General features: G+C 40.6%; 1 protein-coding gene across 1 annotated transcript; it reads right to left on the bottom strand.

The window, feature by feature from the left end:
- Positions 1–961: 961 nt before the first annotated feature.
- dnai3 (dynein axonemal intermediate chain 3) lies at positions 962–20,158 on the bottom strand. Its single transcript, XM_062395630.1, has 22 exons — positions 20,113–20,158; positions 19,982–20,020; positions 17,644–17,828; positions 17,101–17,205; positions 16,672–16,803; positions 16,380–16,576; positions 15,974–16,090; positions 15,006–15,202; positions 14,382–14,500; positions 13,631–13,720; positions 13,192–13,281; positions 11,193–11,312; positions 9,978–10,051; positions 9,093–9,246; positions 8,534–8,630; positions 6,093–6,217; positions 5,569–5,629; positions 5,072–5,202; positions 4,614–4,821; positions 3,706–3,797; positions 3,115–3,231; positions 962–1,977 (listed from the first exon to the last, which is right to left on the bottom strand). Exons 1-22 carry the CDS (start codon positions 20,156–20,158, stop codon positions 1,876–1,878), a joined length of 2,598 nt encoding a protein of 865 aa, XP_062251614.1. The 3' UTR covers positions 962–1,875.
- Between the last annotated feature and the right edge of the window lie 1,436 nt (positions 20,159–21,594).

Here is a 21,594-nt window from a genome sequence, read left to right as displayed (position 1 = left end):
CTCTCCGGCTCTCTGGACTCCATTAGTTTCGCTCCTTCATGGGGATAGAACAAGGACGCCTCGGAGTGCTGGGCCCACCTCAGGTCAAGAGCAGTCCGACAAACCTATAGTCGCAAGTGACAGCCGGTACCCTGCCAGAAAAGAGGCTGGAGGGACGGAGGGAGCAGTGTGTGTGTGTGGGGGGGGGGGACTGCATAATATAGGGGGGGCTGTCTATTGCCAGGTTTTCACACTGAGTCTGAGATGGCTCAAAGGAAACAAGGGTAGAGAGAGAGGACAGAGAGAAGAGGTGAACGACAGCAATCCAAATGGTAGAATGACGGCTGGGAGGAGGGAAAATGGGGACGACTCCACTCCGGCCATGACTCATTCACGTGGACGGTCCTGTCACAGAGCAGAGGGGGTGGTGGGAGGTGAAGAAAGGGCCGGTGTGAGGGTGTGCATGCAGGCAGGCGTCCATGTGGCCCCTGAGGCACCGAGAAGGCCCCGGTGACAAAGGGGGCCTTTGCGTTCCAGTCCTTCCCTTCTCAAGCCGCTCTGGGAATTCTGTTTTGCTGCCCCGTGTTTTCCTCTGCGGAGCTTCTCACTTTCTCCCAGGCCGGCTCAGGAATGTGCCTTGTGCAAACCAACACACACACACGCACAAACGCACACACACACACATAGGGAATGATCTTCACCCTCATTGGTTAGATATTATTATAACGACGGATGCTAAGATTGTTTTGCAATCGCACAAGCTCCTGTGCAAATTAAACACCTGTGTCATTTGCAGCTGCACAGAGACAAGCAGAGACGTTTGCAGGTTTAGCTCTGCTGCTCGACACTCACACTTCCTTTAATGTTCTTTGATTGACAGCCACAAACCCAAAGACCCACACAGGCACGACGGGTTTTCACCACGCTCATTTCTCCTCATTTGATTTCTTCATCCGAGTCCAAGGGATTTCACAAGCCTGTGTATCCAGGATGGATCGCCTGCAGTCAAATATTTTTTTTATCACCAATTCTTCAAAGTATTAAAGCCAAGTCCTGGGAAACAATGTGAGCAGGTGCTGAGCAGGAGGGGCTGTAAATCTGGCCTGGCGAATTAAGCCATTGCCTTGGCATTGTCCTGGCCGGCCCCTTAGCGGATCCTGCTGGGTGGGGTGGGGTGGGGTGGGGCGGAGTGAGGGTCTGAGGCCTAAATCTCCCGACATGGGGGCACCCTGCATATTTCACACATGTCAACTGACCTGGAGCCAGCTGCAGGCGAGAAGGATTCAACTCGACACCAACAGGTCCCGTCACAGGTCGCGCAGGAAAGAGGCTGATGCTCCACGACAAGCTTTAGAAGAAAACTTTCCTCTGAGTTAATGATCGTTCTCTTGAACGTTTTATTGTCAGAATTACACATTAACATCTGGCGGGAAAGAAAATCTAAGCAGGAGTTGGTAAAATTGTCGGGCTACATTTCATCACAGTAAAGAAACCTTATCAGAGGCTGGTGGTCGGTTTCATTAGTTGACCCTTGACCTCATAACAGATCAGGTGACCAGGGCGCTGCTGTGGAATGTCCCCCGGCTTTTCATTTTCTAATTTCAAAGCTCCCAACAGTTTGTCATTTTATCTGAACCTCCCCAAGGTCTTCACGAGCCTGCGCCATCTGTGTGTGTGTGTGTCTGTGTGTGTTTGTGTGTACTCTTTTTTTGTTGCCTCTTTAGGACCCTTTCCAGTATCAACACTGACCTTGTCAGGATCAATAGATCGCATGGGAACCAAAGTCGGGTCCTTATGAGGCAAAACATCAATGTCCTGGTTGAGGTTACCAGTGACACCTTGCAACGCATTGTCTTAACAGTATGTATGCATGTGTGTGTGAGACCGGATGTGATATTAGGCCTCCTGTATGTCTGCCTTCATGATGCTTTCCTCCAGAACCAGGTATTCCTTGTACTCCTTCAAGTGTGTGTCGTCCTTCTGCACGGACTTCGGTGGCTAAATGGGACAGAGAAGAATTACTGAATCACTTTGTGGCTGCAGGAAAGACGTGAAATGCAATATCGTGTGGGTCTACAACGTTACTGATCATATTGTTTGTTGGACGGTTTATTTTTCAGCAGGATTACACAAAACTACTGAACTGATGTCTCTTGAAACTTGGTGGAAAGATGGAATATGACCCGAGAAAGAACTCAAACTATTATTGTCCCAGATCAGGGTCAGATTGGATCATTTTACAAAAAAAAAAAAAAGAGATATTTAGGAAACAGATATTTATTGTTGAGCCTTGGTGCAGATGTACTCTACTGAGTTATCGTAAGTTTTGGCAAATTAAATTTAGGCTGAGCCAATATATAAAAAAATGACAAACAAATGTCCCTACTGTGTAAGTATTATGCTATCCTGGCCTCCCCTCACCAGAGGAAAATATTTCTTAAAGAACCATTTGTCAAATGTTTCATTCTTTATTCAATAACCCCCCTCCCCCGTGGAGAAACAAACCTTGAAGGAAACAGTACAAGTGGGAAATATGTGCTTGTTTGGAGGAGAGAGGAGAACATTAAGAGTGTCTACAGTGAGCAGACAGACTGATGTTACTGTCCCCGATGCAGAGGATCAAATGAGGATCTAAATTAATTAAATATGAGGGGTGAGAGAATTAGAGCCAGAGAGACAGACGACCTAATCTAGCTTTTTCCAGAGTCAACTTTGAATCTGTGTTCACACTGTTAACTGATATGAAAGGTCCTAAACCTAATGCTAAGCCCATTCAGAGGTCGTCAACACCAGAGGCTGCGAGTGATATTAAAGAGCAGCTGAGGACACAAGGTCACACTCAAGGTCATTTTAAAGGCAAATATTGATCATCTTGCTTTTAATGTGTCTAGCTTACATCAGTCAGTATGAGGATTCAAACTAACAACCCCTCTATTAACAACCCCACCCCTCAGGCTCTAAAGGTGTCAGTTTGTAAGAGGGACCTGCACATGTGTTTATAGATTGTCATAATTAAAAGTTGGAAGAAGTGGTAATCCATTCAGTAGTTTTTCCATAAACCTGCTGAAAAACGACAAACAAACAAACAAACAGACAAAAACTATGTTTTATGTAGAATACAAATCCATAACTCACCATTTGGTTAGTGAGCTCTTTAGCCTCCTTCTGCTCCGTTTCCCACAACGCCTCCCTCCTCAAATAATCTTCCAGCCTTGTTTTCTCCAGTTCAAAGTATGTCTTCAAATTCAAGCTCTGCACACAGACACAGGAGACAGGGGCTGGTTAGCGACTTCCATTTACGATGTGTGTTGTTCAGGCAGCCATTAAATAAACTCATGAATACATCACAATTACTCTGCCGAGGTTCGGTGACTGTTTGACCAAGTTTTAGAGGCATTTGTCAAGATTCAGAAAAGGTTTGGACAGCAATTGATTTTTTAAATGGTGTTTATCTATTAAACCTGCATTGAACTAATATTTACTCATATAACACGTTTGCAGTGTCATGTTCTTGAAATTTAATCAAAAGTAAGCATTTGTTTTCATTATAATTCTTATTTATAATTATTTAAATTATACTTTAGTAAGTAATTCCTTCTGGGTGTAATTAGCCACACCCCCGCTCAGTAAACCGTGAAGGCCTTATGGCGCACAAATCATAAATTCCTTTAATGTGAAGCAGCTTCATATCACGGCAGTAAAGCAGCACAGTGATTCTGGTCTTACCTCGTTCTTGGAGGGAATGCAGAGTTTCTTTGGGATTTCAAAAACATGAATCACTCCAAGCTCGTCAGTCACAGCCAGGAAGTGCTGCTTGGCTGTAAAAAAAAAAAAAAAAAATCCAGCAAATAAGCAAAAATAAATCTCCACATAAAGACCTTATCACTGAGACTGTGACAATACAAAATAAAACACACAGAGAGACCAACAGGAGCAGCAGCAAGAGAAAGAGGTAGTTAAGGTTTTAGGGTTCATCTTGTGGTTGCAGCAGCATTTACTGTCACTTTGATTTACTGTCTAAGATTCCCTAAATTAAATTCAAGACTTTGGTAAACTTATCATAGCACAGATAATTCAGTATCTTACTTTTTTGCTTTCATACCAGACACAGTCTTGCTGCTTTTTATTAAATACATCAATTTACTGACATATCACATTTATTTATCAGTGAATGCATATAATATTAATTTGTAGGGTTGATACGTGACCTGGAAACAGATATAGATTTAAATATAGATAGGCCTTTAGGGCAAAGACCTAGGAGCCGTCATGGAGTAACAGTTAATATTTCTTGTTTTCAAGTTTCCGTCAGAAAAGAAAATTACCACAAAAAAGTTTAAGCGAAAAGTTTTCCAGCAGCAAAAACTTATAATTAATGTTCTGGTCTATTGCAGGCAACAGAGAAATATTCAATATCTCTGTAAATAAACATTAAGATGTATTAACACCTTAATAAATGAGACAGTATCAATAGCCTAATACCTTCTAGGGCAGATTTTGTAGGAACTGAATATAATTATTTTTAAGACTTTCCAGGACGTGCACATTTCCTGTTGGTGAATTCATTATGATTACCTTTCTGTATAGTTGAGCCTTTAGCTTCATGTTGTGCAGCAGAGGCACTCAGAACTCACCGGAGGCGATCCAGGGTGTGATGGAGGTGATCTTGGCGGTGGTGACATGTGGGTGGACCTGTATCGGCTCACTGGCCTTTTCCAGAAGGTTCCACACCTCAATGCTGCCGTCATCTTTCCCGATGAAAAACACTGCTGGTCGGGTGAGGGACCAGCATCCCACAGTGCACGCCCGCTCGGAGCTTGGGGACACGATGATGGGGCCGTCCTGGATGATATGGAATTACAAACAGGGCAAATGGAGTCAGTGTATTTAACATGCACACTGTCTGCTATTAGCAGCATATCAGACATATCAGGATGGACTGAAGGACTGATGTTAAAAGTCCAGGGAAGTCCTTTTATCTTTTGTGTTTTTTCTGTTAATTCTAATTCAATCAAATACACATGCAGGCTTTGAATTGGTTGCAGTGTTTTTCTGCTGCTGGAGCTGAATCCATGTGAGGTCTTAATGTTACCATGACTCCCTCCTGCCAGATGGCAAACTTCCAGCCGCCTGTCGTCAAAATAACGTCTTTGAAGAAGGGCGACCGCGGTAACGTGTTTACCAACCAGCTATGGACGCTGAAACAGTTGAGGGGCTTCGTACCTTGGGGAGAGGAGACAAATGCAGGAAGAGAACATTTGTGTTTTATTTGCCCTTAAAGGGGAATGAAATAAGATATTAATCCTCTGCCTCCTGTGCCTGCTTTTTAAAATGTTTGAAAAAAAGAAGAAAATCCACACATCTAGAAGCTCACGTTACAGAATTAGTCTGAGGAAGAGCCTTGTGCTCGAGAGGTCAATATGACAAATACGATTCCTATGCCATGAGCTTTAGGTGAACACATCTTTTTTTGAATGTTCTGTGATATCTTTTTACTGGATGTGCGTGTTCTGATATGTTCTGCTTTATAAAAAAGAATGAACAGTCAATAAAACACTAGTTAGGTTCCTATAAAAAGAGAACACTCACTATGCAGCCGACCAGACTCGTCCTTCTCTAGTTTCCAGTCAGTGTAAACAATCTCTCCATCCTGGTGATTAAAAAGAAATTAGAAAATTATGAAGCATATAACAAGAAGACATGGAATAAAACTGCACACTTCTTTTTGGTTTATTTCCACTGCTGTGCAATTAATATGGTAAATGAAACTGTAACAGATCAATATGAGAGAGATTAAATCGTTTTTCCTGCAGTGAAGGAGCAGAAACAAATCCAACTTGATTCAACTTTTAAGGATGGTCTCTTAATTAAACGTTTTTTTGATTTCTGAAGCCTCATATTAGCTTCAGTATATATTTTTTAAATGGAACAAAGACTTAAGATTTTGTCTCTCCGGTCTTTATTTAAAATAAAGTATGAACAGAAACGATAACCTGAAGTTCATCATTCAGTTGAAATACTGTTTTTAAATACAAAATTTGAAGTTGGATTTTGTACTTTCAGAAAAACATAGATGTTAAGAGTACAGTATTTGTTGTGATAGGAATGTTTACCTCTGTTCCAATATAGAGCTTGGTGTTGACATCTTCCAGAGTTGTGAGATTTTTGGCCGAGGGCAGTCTGAGCTGGCTGAAGTCTCGGGGGATCTCTGAGCTCTCACCATCTTCATCAGCTTCTTCTGTCAGGGACAACGACAACATGCTCATCATAAGGTAGAAATTGATAATACCCTGTAGAAAAACCTTCTTAAAACATTTCCCATGTACAGAGGTAATTTAACATTTGCACAAAACCACAGAACATCTGTGTTTGTCAATGGTTAAATGGCTCATTCCTGATTTTCCTGCAGCTATTTTGGTTCTTGTGAGTAAAGCAAAACATCCAAAATATGCTTTGAACCAAAAGAAAATACAATAATGATAGAAGAACAAGATAAAAACATGACATATCACAGAATAGTAAAAAAACTCTATTTATTTAAAGCAAGGGAGTAACTGAACAGCAGCAGCGTGTTCTGTAATCTGACCATGAGCAAGGCCACAGAAGGAGGGGAGTAGAGAGGCGCAGGAGGGAGCTGAATGGGTTGGTAAGAGGGGATGCAAGGGTAATCGGAAAGAAAGAAGTAAAAGGTGGAGGTGGGAGTTGTGGCTAGAAGGGGGGGGCAGTAAGGGGAGGGGTGAGATAGGCAGCGCTGGTGGGGATGGAGGATTCCTTTTCCATCACAAAAGCCCAACTGTCTGTCAGGGACAGTGCAAGACTGTCCGTTCACACACTCCCTTATCAAGGGGACACTCCCAGCCGAGTCTCAGCCTCACTCTGCTAGATTAGCTCTGGAAGGTCGGATCACATTACCGAGTCACACATCCTCCAAATTCACTTTCCCCCCCAGTTAAGATGTGTTTAAAGATATGAGACAGACGACACAGCTACAGAACCAGTCAGAAACACTCTTCATGATTAATAACAATTTGTTGCAACGAATGGAAGAACAGTTGGGCTTGCTCTTGCTTTTAGCAAAAGCAAGAGCAATAGTAAAAGCCTTATAAATACATATAATACATAACATTTGATTCACACCCAAGGGATCATTATAACAAATGAATTAACCAAAACAAGATGAGCTGGAGGTACAATAGGGTGAGATCAACAATTCGAATTGCCCCAAGAGCCCTTGAATATTATTCATGCTGCAGGTGCATGATGAGAAAAAAAAAAAATTTACCGAGCTCACTAAAAACAGTTGTCGCCTGCAGTGCTGGATGAGATAAGGGCCTCATATATAAATAAAACACAGTGTGTTTCTTGCCTCACAGAGAGAGAGGGCAATCCAAGCTTGGCTTATAACTCACAATGATAAGTGTGGGTTATAATAGTAGGTATATTTCACTTTTAGCACACTGCAGCTCAAATGTTGTTAAATCCCCACTAGGAGCTGCTTGCAAAACCTTGGTCTGTAAAACCATGTGGTGCTGTTGCAGGGGAAGGGTGGAGCTGTCCTTACAGTGGCTACTACTGTAAGTGGAAGTAACTCCAGCATCAAGAAATGGCAAAAAGCCCAGAACCAAAAGCTGAGTATAGAGCTTAAAAGCAAATGGCAAATTATCAATCAACATTAGTCAAATATCTTAAGTAGCAGCATAGCATTGATCACACAGGGATTCATTAAAACCTTAATAACAGACTGCCTGAGGGCTGCTTGAAAAAAAACGGCGTAGATTTATTGGCTCAGTTAGTGAGCATATTAATTCTGTAACCACCAGCCACCAAAGCTTTGTATATGGAGACAGACCTTCAGCTAGACAAAGACAGGTCTCTTCTTGACCAGCCAGGACACACACGATCATCTTCTGGCCCCCGAGGAGCCTGAGCAGCATATTGCAAAGAGCTGACAGTCAGCAGGGCTAATGCTCCGCAACTGTGAGCGCCTTGTTTTGAAAGTATCACTTAATAAAGTGCTATGAAACTGGAGTAAAGAGGAGGGAAACAGACAGAGAAAGAGAACACCTGGGGGCCAAGTCCAGCTTGCTCCACTGATCACTGGGCTCAACCATCCGAGGCAGAGTTAAAGAAGCCAAGTCCCCCACAAATAGACTTGTAGTCATGCACACTCCTATCAGACAGGAGCCAGTTCTGTTTCTAATGTTAGTTATCTTGTTGCATCAGCTTTTAACGCTAAAATTCTGAATCTAGATATTACACAATTTGTCTGGATCTTTCGAAGAGCTCAAATGAAAACTCAGTTTTTCTGTTTATATTGGATTTGCCTGAGTGTTTGAAGATTTGAGTTTTATATTTTGAACGGGTGAAAGTGGTCTGAGAATGATGAAAACTGTCTCTTGCTTTCCAAAAGTGAATGAAGTCTGTGTGAATTTATTATAGGGCTACAACTTACTGTACAAATGATTAAAAATGAGAAATTCTCATGGAGAGAGATGATGCGAGCGACAGAATCAAAAGAAGCCAGGCAGCCTCAAGGGTTAATTTAATCCCTCACCTGTGATTCTGTCTGTGTTTTCATCGCAAGTGTAGTTTTGGAAGTTGAATTTCAAAGGAGCGTATTCTCCGCTGGTCTTGATATTTGGCAGCAAAACCTAAAGCATTAAAGAGGAGAAGACAACTTTTAACAACTGAAGAACAGACACACACTCAGGTCGGTCCGAGTTGGGAGTAAAAAGTATATACAGTACACCTACATGTATAGCGTCACATTAAAAGCAGTGTAGCAGCTCAACAATCATACCTTTTGTTTAAATTTGAATGACGAACAACAATTTTATAACAATTTCAGAACATTTCACACAGAAAAATGCAGCAACATTTCACACAGAAAAATGCAGCAACATTTTTCTAATTTCTACGTCTCATCAGCTACGATTGTTCCTAAATGAAATCAAATATAATAAAATAATAAAAATGGATGAATATTAGGAAGACTGCTCTGCTTCCCTTAAAATGCACAATATCACTGCTCAAACTCCTTCATTACAACGTACTATACATAACCCCTATTGTAAACATTGAGTTTGATATTGCACCCCTGAACCCTGCAGTACCCTGCATAGTGGTTTCCATGTGCGGTCCAGGTGTTTGAAAGTGTCAGGGACACTGTAGGGAGTCATCTCGGGCTTCTGATCCGGAGACTGCTTCCTGACTGATGCTGGCTGGTTCAACAGTTTTGGAAGTCGCACGTCCCAGAACATTATAGAGCTTCACAGGAACAGAGAGACACACACATGTAGCTTAACACTGGAAATAATATTAACATTAAACCTTGAATTCAGCACAAACTTTAACAAATTAATTAATTTCACTCTGAAACTGATGGAGAATTGTGGGCCTTGTCATGTTCTGATAAAAAGCTGCATCATCTTCATTTACAGTGATGGTCAAACATACACTAAGTAGTATCTTTAATACCTTTCTTTAAACATAATGCCCAGACTTATTTTTTTAATTTTACTCAAGGAAAGCTTTGAATATATCACTTTTACTTCAGAGTATTTCTCCACTGAGGTACTGATACTTTTATTTGTTTGTGTACCTGAGTACATCTGCCATCACTGCCCCCAAGTGGAAGAAATGTACACTTCAGTAACAAAAACACCACTAAAAACAAATGCAGCTCTGCTAATGTGACATTAATTCTGGCAGTTAGAGTGAATGTATATTAAATTAAAGTTATTAAAGACAATTTCTTTGTTATTTTAGTGTTTTAATTCAATGATCTATACACATTAAGTTTAACTGGTTGGTTGTGTGGATTAAAAATCAGTCCCCGGTCTTTGTATTTCTAAAACCATTAGCTACTACAACACATTCTCACAAACAACAAAACATAGACACAAACAAACAGGCAAACCGGAACTATTTGGGCTACAATCTGACACCATTTCCCACATTTAACATCTGAATTGAGTGTTTTTCTGTATATGACCTACCAGTCAGGAGAGCAGGTGACAACCTGAACTGAAGTTTTGTACTTGTTCTCCACTGGTATACCCATCCTGGTCACCTAATCAAACAGAGAGTTACAATATCAACAAATGTCTGTGTCAGGCTCAGTGATGTCAGGAGCTCAGAGTGGTAAGCGAGGCTCCTGTAAAGATGTATGGGAGCTTAATGTTCCCTTGGGGGCACTCTGATGATTGCCTTATTTAACTTATCCCGACGAGTGCCAGTGGTTGACATGATTCATCATACATTTGTCCGAAGAGTTGAGGGACAGGCCTCCGATAGGAAATCATAACGTATTCATTGTTTCATGAGGAAGATTTAAGAAACACTCAGCAATATGTGTGGCTTCTGGAGACAAAGAGAATCTGAAGATTGAGTGAGGCCATAGGTCATTAGTAGGATTATTTGAATGGTGGCCAGTTTTACTGTACACACTTGTATTTGTACCTTCACACGCTTTGGCATATTATCCCTGTTGAAGAATGTCACTTCAGGTCAGTATATTTTTATGGTTATTATGTACAGAACATTAAAGGAGTGGATTTTTGTTCTGAGCCACTATTTTGAGACAAAAGCTTGCATGCAATTATTATAACTGCAGATTTAAGAAACAGTAAAAACTGACTGGCAATAGAGAAGTGGAATTCATTTTCTGCTCTGTATAATTTCCATTATTACTTTTGTTCTCTCTGAAAGCGTAACCCAACTTGCCAATGTCACCTCCTGTTGAATATTATAATTCCTATTTTCCTAACTCTGGCAGTCACAGCCTTTTCTCCATCCTGACTACAGGGACTTCACTGTGCTCCATGTTGCCTTAGCTGCTTTTATACCCTTTTAAATTCAAGTGGCTTTTAAATGGATTCAGATAAAAAGTCCATTAGAAAAGTAAATATGACAAGAGACCGGAGCCTCTAAGTGTTAAAAGTTTTGGTATTAATTCAAGTCTACCCCAGCTGCTTCTCTTAAGTTGGAAACTATGTCACTGTGTTTACATTGGATCTGATAAAAGAGGTTTTAAGATCAAGAAAACATGAAAGAATGATTTGATATAAAAGTGCGGCCGTGTGGTTACGAGGTCAAATGAAAAGCTGAATCATCCTGTGGAAGGTTATCACACCGGACGGTTGTTCTCCTAGTGCCATCCTTTAAATAGTAATACATGTTGATTCCTCCTCCCCCCTCCCCCCCTTTGGTACCTCAAACGTTGGTGGCAGCCACTGCACATCAGTGATTGGTGCTTTGTGGCTGCTCTCCACGGCAGACACTGCACAGAGGCGCACGACTGGAGTCTTACTCTCTTTGTTGTCGTTGAGTTCCTGGTGGGAGGTCAGACACAAAGGGCATGGCATGTATTGTACAGTGACAGTTCAATTTAAACACAAAGACTTAAAGGTGCACAGATGACATCCTAAAAGGGACCTGTAGCATAACAATAGATCACTTGGGTAAATTCCGTAAAATCCGTGAAAACGTCACAAATTAAAAAAGCGTCCTATCCCACAATGTTAAAGAAAACGGGTCCACACCGTCAAATCATTCTAGTTTGTGTATAATCCTGTGGATTCACTCAAGTTTTCACAAAATTAGTTGGAAAATACAGGATATTTAAAGATACTTTTACAGATTTCACTGCCTCGTTAGACTGCTACTGCTATATGAAGGCGGCAGTATATATAGCACATTATGGCACATAGTTTAAATACTGGATACGAACCCTGACAAAAACGTAAAGCAGCCCAACACTTACACAACTCTAAACGTCTGCACCTCAACCTTAATGTCATGGTTCTGTGCTTTTATATGGCAGAGTTATTTTTTCCACGTCTGTCCTTCTGTTTGTTTGTTTCTTATTTGGTTTGTTGTCAGCACGATCACACAAACAACACTGTATGGATTTCCACAAAACTTGGTGGAAGGATGGATTATGGTCAGATTTCTTGGATTTCTGGCACATTTAGGGGACTGATATGTGTGTGCCGGTTAATGTGACATCTACTCTTGCAATAACCTGAATGCACAAGTGTAGCTGAGAAGAAGACACCTGTGGTTGGATTTATTATTTACCATAGTGTGAACCGAACACAAATCTTTACAGGAGGATTTTAATTCTTCTTTTATCTGATAAGCTTGCAACAGGTGCTGGTGCAGTGCAGCTTTCACAGCACTCAAAGCCTTTTAGCTGATACAACTGCCACTGTTTACACTGCAAACACCGGGGAGGGCAGTGATCTGATTTGCTTGTGTATTATCTTCCACGGGGACAAACTATAGTAGATGGAGGGCTTGTGTAACAGCTGGAGTATGTGAGCCCGCGCTGATGCTGTTGACTCTGGGGAATGAAGAGCAAACAGGGACAAAGGGAACAGGGCGAGGAACGGAGGGCGGAGGAGTGGAAAGCAGAAAGAGTAGGACTAAGTAAGGAGAAGGGATGGAGACAGCTGTTCCAGTGTAGAGGCAATAAAAACACACAAAGCAAATAGGGGCTGGATGATGGGGGCATATGTGTCTATTTAAATATGGCAGTCAGGTGGAAGTTGTCAGTGGAGGTCAGGCTTTAAGGGACAAAAGCATTTTAATATCTAGTGTCTCAGTGTCTCCACAGGCTATGGTGGATTGAATGTAATTGCTGTGTTGTTGGTTTAACCTAAATCTATTGTCATATATCATTACCTCTCTCTTCCCAAACTTTTTCTTAATTCGTCTATATCACTACTCTTTTTATTCTGTTATCTCCCTCAACTCTGACTGAGCTGTTTGTAAGCAGCTTGATCGGCGGCTTCTATTCTTGCAGTGTGGTCATATAATGATAAAAACTTGCTGCTTTGAGATTTGCTCTTGGCATTAGTGTGTTTGTGGAACGCGTTTTGACAGCTGAGGCTGGCTTGAAAAGGAGCATCGGTCCACGGCATTCCCAGCTAATGAAAGGGTGAGGATGAGGACAGAACTTAGAAGTCAACGTATCATCATCTCACTCTGTCATGCAGCACCACCGAGGAACGCGGCCTGTCTTTACGGCGAATTAGATGCAAGCTTTGATTCACCAAGGTCCCACACTTGGATAAACCGAGCTGACATCATCGCTTGCTAAAGAGTTATGGTACCTGATGCCACATGTAATACACCAACACAGATAAAGAACACCATGTATTATGGTATCAACATTGAGCATGTTGAAGGCAGGATATGGGTACTTACGAAGGTGTCAGTGTTGGCGGAGACCTTTTTCCCACTTGACTGTGCTCTCTGTAGGTGCGTGACGTGACCAGAAATGTCCCATAATACAACCTGAGACAAAGACATCATATATTAATATTTACTGAGAGTCGAAATCTGAGACTTGTCTGATCATATGTCTGTAAAACAGAAACAAAAGAGGGGAATCGATTTGGTGTAAATGACAGAAAACTACATTGTTAGAAATGATGAGGACTGTGTCCATGTTTGTATTTCATTGTGAAACTGTGGCGGGACAAATTTAAAATACAGTGGGGCCACCACAGTCAAGATAATTAATTGGGAAAACTGGACTTTTTGATGAATCTTAAAAGGAAAGTGACGAGCAATGAGCTACAAAAACAACTTCAGGGCTGAAAAGTAAGACAGCTGAGATACAGAGCAGAGTGAGAGTGTGCACCTGGCCATTCCTGCAGCCGCCAACAATAATATTTGGATCCGAGGGGCAGAACTGAAAGGAGTAAATGTCATCTGGGCACTCCAGCAGCAACTGCGAAAAAACCACACAAAAAAAACACACATAAAAACCACATACAAAGGGTAGTAATATAATATATCAAAGCACACATTTCCATATTGGGTGCTGGCCATCCTGACTATTTATTTATTTTAGACTCTCCATTCAAAGTTAAGCTTTTAATCCAACAACCAAGTGCATACAGGAGATTCCATTTCACAAGACATAAGGGGAAAGAGACCCATGAGGGAGAGGATGGTATTACAGTATTTTATTTTGCCTGATGTTTAAATCAGCTGGAGTTAAAATTAGCTGCATAGCCAGACAGCAGCACTTTACTCAGTAAGACGATAAATACATTTATTTCAGTAATACATCATATCTAGTTTCCTCTACATGGGATTCTGCAATTCAGATCACCGCTCCAGCAGACGGTGAAACCAGAGTATGACACATGCACCAGTGAAGGCATACGTCATGCAGAACTCATATTACTTTTGAGTGATTGAGCAGATCAGTTCTATTGATTTAGTGCCTGGGTCAAATCAATGCATCCTCTCAAATTTTCCTAAAGCAAATAAAGGTCTTGAATGACGACACCCAGCAAATCCTTCCAGACATTTTTTTAAAAGAAAAAGTGTATGAGGCTCATGGCTTCCATGTAGATGGGTGTTTACCGATGGATTTTCTATACCTGGGGTTCATAGGGATTAGAGAAGCAAAAGAAGACAATGTGAGAAGGTCTGACATCAGGCGAAGCAGACTCTTTAGGCCGCTGCTCCTTTTTCTCTGTAAACGCCACAGCTATCACACCTACCACATCAAACAACACACAGAGAATCAGAGAGACAGAAAAAACAAACATGTTGGGCTTTTTAACTTAACTGATTAAAATTTGCTGGATCAACTTTCATGGCCTTTTTTAAATAAAATATGAAGAATGCTGTATGAGTAATGACAGCTGGGCAACATTGGAACAAGATAATAATGACCAATAATACTTTCCAATAGTAGAGGATTTACAATTGTACCACTTCAATGAATGTCATTGATGGATGTCTGTAGAATCGCCTTGTAGATATTTCCAAACCTAATGTTATTACAGACATCTCATGCGCACAACAAAGGCTCTGCATGGTATTGCTATCAAACTCAATTGGTCTGGCATTGAAAATAATTGAACTAATGACCATAGCACAACCATGGGAGCAAGGTGCCCCTGATACAATTACTCCTTCTGTCATGAGTCGGAAAAATGTAGACTCGGACATTCATCAATGTGATGTGATCTAATTATTATTATAATTTGTGGATTTACCATAGATATTCGGGTGCCAGTTGATGCAGCTGATTTTTCTGTCCTTTGAGTATTTCTGGTCCGTGAAGGACTGATAAAGCATCAACTCTGCACAATCCTTCCCAGACCAGTCACCGTCTTCAGGGCTGGTCCCCAGAGCCTTCCAGTCATCATGGAACACATTCATAATCTCTTCCTGCTGAAGGGCTACTAACATCCTGCAACAAAAAATGATTTTAGGTGACACAACTTTTTAAAAACTTAACGTGTTTCTCCCTAGCTGCTGTGCAAATGGCTTCCACTCATGATTATGATGTATCTCTAACCTGGACACAAGGTAAGAGAGACCACGAAATAAATATGATGGAGTAGGAGAGAGACTGAGAACAGTAAGTATCAAGAGCCTGAAGGAGCTACAACTCTACACTTTGATTGTTTAAATACAGGGTTTCTGCAGGTTTCAACAAGATAAACTTAGGACTGTTTTAAGACCATAATTCATACAAAATGAAGACCTATGTCAAGTATTACAGATATGAAAGAATATTTGAGTCCCATAAATTATTCCCCCCCCCACATAATTGAAGATAAGTAGCTAGTACAAAATAAATCTTGATATGTTATATGGTATGTTATCTCTGAGACTACAGACAGACACAGCAGGTATCCATAGTCTTTACCACAGTCAAGCCAGTTATCAGTTCCATATTGGTCTAGTTTGTAGTTGTATTAAAGCATATATCTTTATCATTTAAAAAGAACTGCGTCAATATAATTAAGACCTATATAAATGTACTTAAGACCTTGAACCTAATTCTTCTTTAGATTATTGAATTTTAGAACTTTCAAGACTCCAACTAAACTCCATAAGTAGCTCAACGATAGTCTTTTTGAATATTATGTTCCTAAAGCGGTAATATTGAATGGATTTGATTAACCTATGGCTGAGGTAGAAATGTATGAGATTGAACTTTCAGTGGACGACTTACCTGAGAACCACTGAGTTGCAAAACTCCTTCATTCTCTCGCTTTGGAGGATATTGTCTTTTTCTTCTTCACTGAACTCTCTGGGCTTGTACTGGGTGCACATATTCTTCCGGCACTTCCTGTAGAATGGACATAAGGTGCTCAACATAATCATATGTTTTGATGCATTTCCTATTAACTAGAGAAAATGTGTGTGGTGAATGCATCGATAAAATAAGGCAAAATAACAGGCACAATGTAAGTTGAAGGCACGAACAAATGAATTGCAGACCAATACCTTCCCTTAATGTTAACATTTCATTTTCCCAGTGCATTGAAACAACAAGCAGATGTTGGCAGAAACTTGTAATTGCTTTTTTTCTCCTTGTAGAACAAATCCATACAATGGTTGGTGATTTGCAGGCCTACCACTGTGTCTGGGCGCTGCTGCTCTGCACGGTGGGAGCAGCCTGTATCCCACAGTCTCTCTGTATGCACCTGATGCTGAATCTGCTGTCTTCATACGAAGGACACCCCAGGTTGCCGTGCTTATCATCTGCTGCGTTGCGGTCGGAAAAACAGACTGGTGCTCGAACCTTTCTGTGCACTCTGAGCATGAAGCCCAGCTGATGACATAAAGGAAACAGATTACGCAGAGTGAAATTATACGATTTCATATGCTACATATTTAATGCTTTTTTTTATTAATATACTGCAGTACCTTTTCTCTGGTCTCTCTGACAGATTCATTCTCTATTTCCACCTCACTGCCAAGTGATATCCATTCCTTCGGCTCTGGGCTTTTACTGACTTCACGTTCAATCTCTACTGGTTCCTCTTCAGGCTGTTGGGGCTTAACAAAGCAGAGAGAACTACATTAAAATAGAGATAACTCAGAGCAAATACAGGAAACTAAACTTTTATTCTCATCAAACACTGAAAATATATCAGCTAGCAAATCAAATGGTCAATCCAAATCTCTGACCTCTGATACCAGCCATTACTTGGCTGGCGATAAAAGATGAAACTGTATAAATAGCTCTGATTTAAAAGGAAAAGGGAATAAAAGATATCACCTTTAACCAAGTACTGAAGAGGCGGTACAACAAACGTGAACCTTGTTGCTAAATACAAAATTAGCACTTCTTACAGTGAGGAGCAGCTCCTTAGCTTCTAGTGTCACAACCAGGTAGAAGCACGAGCCATAAACGAAGTCTCTGTCAAAAACCAGCAAGATCTCATCTTCTGGGTAGTCCTGTCAACAGCAGAGAGGAAGCAGGCTCAGATTCACATCAGATAAATTAGTTTTTAATTCCCCATCATTTAGCTGTTTTGATATTTGGATTCATTCTGATAACCACAAGGAAACTGTTTACAATAACAATTCGATTAGATTAGCAAATGAGGGAGATGTCACTAAAACTGAAGGCGGTGACCCAAATAAGAAAGTAAACATTGAGAAGACTTCACACAACCTCAGGACGCTCTGTGGCCTTATTAAAGTAATGTAGTTTAATAGTAAGGGCATCAATGCTTAGAAGTAAGAATGGTGGATTTATTTTAGATAAGACAATGAGGGGAAATAAGGTTAAACTGGTCACTGTCTGTTCCCACAGCCCTTAACTGAGGGCCTGCGTATCATCACAGTGTCTTGTGGGTATTGATGATCTCCATAAGAATGGGTCAGCCTCACCAGCACTTTCTGCTTCGCAGGGCTGAAATCAGACACTGCAGCCCTTGTCTTTATGTCCTCTATGATGTCGGCCTTTTTCAGCAGCTTGTAAGGACTCTCGCTTGTTACGTCCTCATCTGCGATGCAGGCAAAGAGCTCCTGGGTCACCGATGTCAGGACCACAGGGAAGATTTCCTCAGGGTGATCTGGATGAGATAGTTATCAATCAATATGGGGGACAGATCCACGGTAAAATCAGCTGGATGGATTCAAACATCAAATTTCCTGAGCACACTTTTTAAGACGTTACAGCCCCTTCCAGTTCAAGCAGGAAGGCCAAATTGTACGCAGCTTAATAACTTAATATTAAATAAATGATTTCTTTTTTTCTATTGTGTGAAAGCAATCAAGCAAGAACACTCCAGTGAAGCTTATCCATGGATAGATAGAGCAAAGACTGACAAATACAGATGAGGCTACATGGAAGAAGATTCCACCATCAACGTCAATACCAAGATAAAGATGTGATGTATAACGATGATAACTATAAGGACACTAAGAGAGAACTTTATCAACATGTAAATACATGTTTTGAGATCAGAAACTTCCAGATCATTAGCTTCCAAAAGTTAATGGGCTCTTCCTTGGCCCATAAGCAACCCTTCAACCAAGTTCCAAGAAAGTTGAAAGTACTTTTTGTGTAATCCTGCTAACAGACAGACAGAGCAATGTAAACACATATAAACTCCAGAGTTTACAATCACCATTTACCTATGGACTGTACCACAGTTTATTTTCTGATCAAACGTCTCTAATCCTACACCTGCCTGTCTCTGCAGGGTGGACCACCCCACATGTACCTCTGGATGAAATGAAATCCTTGTGAAAAGCCTCCACACAAGTTCCCAAAGCTTGAAGGCGGGGGTGATATACTGTTGTTTTATTATGACTCAGGCAGGTATAACACAGATCGATGAGGCATAAATCCAAAAAAAACCAGAACTATATAAAACAGCAGCTCTGCACCATCATCTCAACAAAGTTTTTCCGCATAAGAACTCTCTGTGGCCTCCTTCCATATCTAAGTTCAGGCTCAGTCCAGGGCACACTATGGTAAACAGGGCTCTGCATAATGATAGTTTTCCTCCTGCTTGTGGTCTCACTCTTCAAAGTCCTTCCACAAGAGTTGCTGAGGAGACGCTGGGAATGCACGAGTACAGCTTATGTAACCACTTCCCCAGCTGGGTGTGTCAACCTCCTCCACTCACACCACTTAGGCCTCGCACCAAATCATTGTAGTGGAAAAAAACTCACACCCCTCATTTCACACAGGCATGTGTCAACCGTGGCATTTGTATTCATGGGAAGTATTTGCTTGGAAATCAAAGATGTGCTTAGTTCCATAACCCATGAGCAATGCATTAACTGCATCAGTTTGTTGGTCGGTTTATATTTGTCGGGCCTCTTTACCTCATATAATTTACCCAAAGTGAGTCAAGAATCTTCTTGATTGCATGTCAAAATAATATAATAACAGTATATCTTAACTCGGGTTTGTCTCTTCTGATACTGGTGAAAAAATTAAGAATATTAGTCATATAATTTATATCTGTCCTTGTAGGCCACCATGTTATTACAAGATGGGGACCAACGTCCTACAAGATTATATTTTGGGGTTAAAAACTGTTTTTGTGCAGGACCAGGGTTAGGTTGGGGTTAGAGAAAATCCCCAAGAAATGTTGTCAAAACAAAAATATTCAGGATGTGTTCATTTAAGGAGGTCAAACTGGTTAAACATACCTGCACGTGCTAGTATGAAACTGGAGGAAATTGATAAATGAAATTGAGTCGCTCTAAACCTAAGGAATGTTACAACCATTATCTTTTAACATCCACTAGAGCCGATGACCTAATCTTGAGTGAAAGGATACACTACACACTGGTGTCCTGCCTTTGACCAAAAGCATGTTTTCAGGGTTGGTATGTAGAATGTAAACCAAACCTTGACAATGGGGCACATACAGCTATGCAGCCTGCCTAGAGGCTACGTAACAGGACACTCATGATCACATCAGAATAATGCTCATAGTCTTTCTGACACCTCAGATAGCTCGCTGATGTTCAGTTTCTGACATGCTTGGTACACTACTACTTTTGAAAGTGAGCTGAACTCTCAGAAAAATGCAGTGGGCTTTGCAAAGTATCGCTAATTTGAATATTGCAAATGTCAAGCTTTGACTGCTAAATTTCAAGCTGTAAAATTAGCTGGAATTGCAATTTTTTGATGATGATGTGATAACAAATGTGATTCACTGATGAATGAGAAGCAAAAAGTAATTGTAGTAGTAGTTTCTCTTACCAGGCAGTTCTATAGGAGGAGGTGACGGTGTCTTCTTGCCTGAATGGGAAAATGACAGTCAGTTCAACCTTTTAAATACTGTGTTTCTCTGTTAGAAATATTAAAATGAGTAGTAGTATTCAGACACTCACCCTTTGGTTTCTTCTTGCCTGCACTTTTTGGTTTCTTCGGTGGCATCTTGACTCTTAAGAAAGCTCCACTAAGAACATCTGAAAACAACATACAACAATACATAAAATAAAAAATACAGAACTTCACATTTGTATCTACACATTTGAGTTTCACTGGGTTACTACTCATACAGGCTACATACACACAGTGGCAACAACAGAGTACTTCCCGTCATTATATATACACTTGGCGACATCTTGTGGAAGATTAGAGCGCTACCCTGACATTTTACCAAGGTAATATAGAGGTGAAATCCAGAGGAGGCAAGCTCAGATCGTGGCAGAGGTAGATCATAGAGACCCTGCCACTGATTTGTCAAGGTAGCTGCCTTTGTTCAACACTGTTTGGCATCTGCCTTTGTTGTCGCCCTTGTCAATTGTTAGCTCTCGGGGGTTGGACTCAAAATGAATCAAAGAAATCTCCACATCTTGGTGTCTATGGATGAGGCAAGAACTCGCAGACTGTATTCCCAGTATCTGTGTCTGAGTAAACTATATATATACATTTTTATCATTGCCATTATATATATGTGATACAGTCGACACGTATCCATCACTTAATTTTAAAAATACAGTTAAAAGAACACAATTACTAAGAAATATGAGGGTATGATACATAAGAGCAGAAAAGAACAGCTTTACCTGTTCTCCTTGATCTTTATTGAAACCCTAGTGTGGGTCGCCCTACATCTACATTATGTGCTGATTGAAAACTTATTTTTCCATGGACACTGAATTTCTTGGCTTTGAAAATAAATTATTATGTTATTTGTTCTGTGTTGCTCTATGAAGTGTGGCACATGTACATCCTTAGCACACTAATGATACTGAGCTTAAATCCCTGGGTTTGCAAGCTAACTAATGACAATTAGCTAAAGAGCTCTAGGATAACCAGCTAACTAATGACACTAAGCTAAAGAGATCTGGATAGATAGCTAACTAGTGACATTTAGCTAAAGTCCTCCTGGATAAACAGCTAACTAATGAAAGTGCTCTAGGATAACTAGCTAACTAATGACAATTAGCTAAAGAGCTCTAAGATAACTAGCTAACTAATGACACTTAGCCAAAGAGCTCTAGAATAACCAGCTTACTAATGACACTTAACTAAATAACTCTAGGATAACTAGCTAACTAATGAAACTTAGCTAAAGAGCTCTAGGTAACTAGTTAACTAGTGACACTAAGCTCAAGAGCTCTTGGATAACTAGAAAACTAATGGCACTTAGCTAAAGATCTCTGGGGTAACTAGCTTACTAATGACACTGAGCTGAAGAGCTCTAGGATAACTAGTTAACTAATGGCACTGAGCTAAAGAGCTCTAGGATAACCAGCTAACTAATGACAATTAACTGAAGAGGTATAGGATAACTAGCTAACTACTGACACTAAGCTAAAATGCTCTAGGATATCTAGCTAACTAATGACACTTAGCTAAAGAGC

This window comes from Platichthys flesus, chromosome 9 (genome assembly GCF_949316205.1).
Source record: "Platichthys flesus chromosome 9, fPlaFle2.1, whole genome shotgun sequence".
Classification (NCBI taxonomy): domain Eukaryota; kingdom Metazoa; phylum Chordata; class Actinopteri; order Pleuronectiformes; family Pleuronectidae; genus Platichthys; species Platichthys flesus.
The sequence above is the reverse complement of the archived record's forward strand: the minus strand, read 5'-3'. Positions and strand labels throughout refer to the sequence as shown.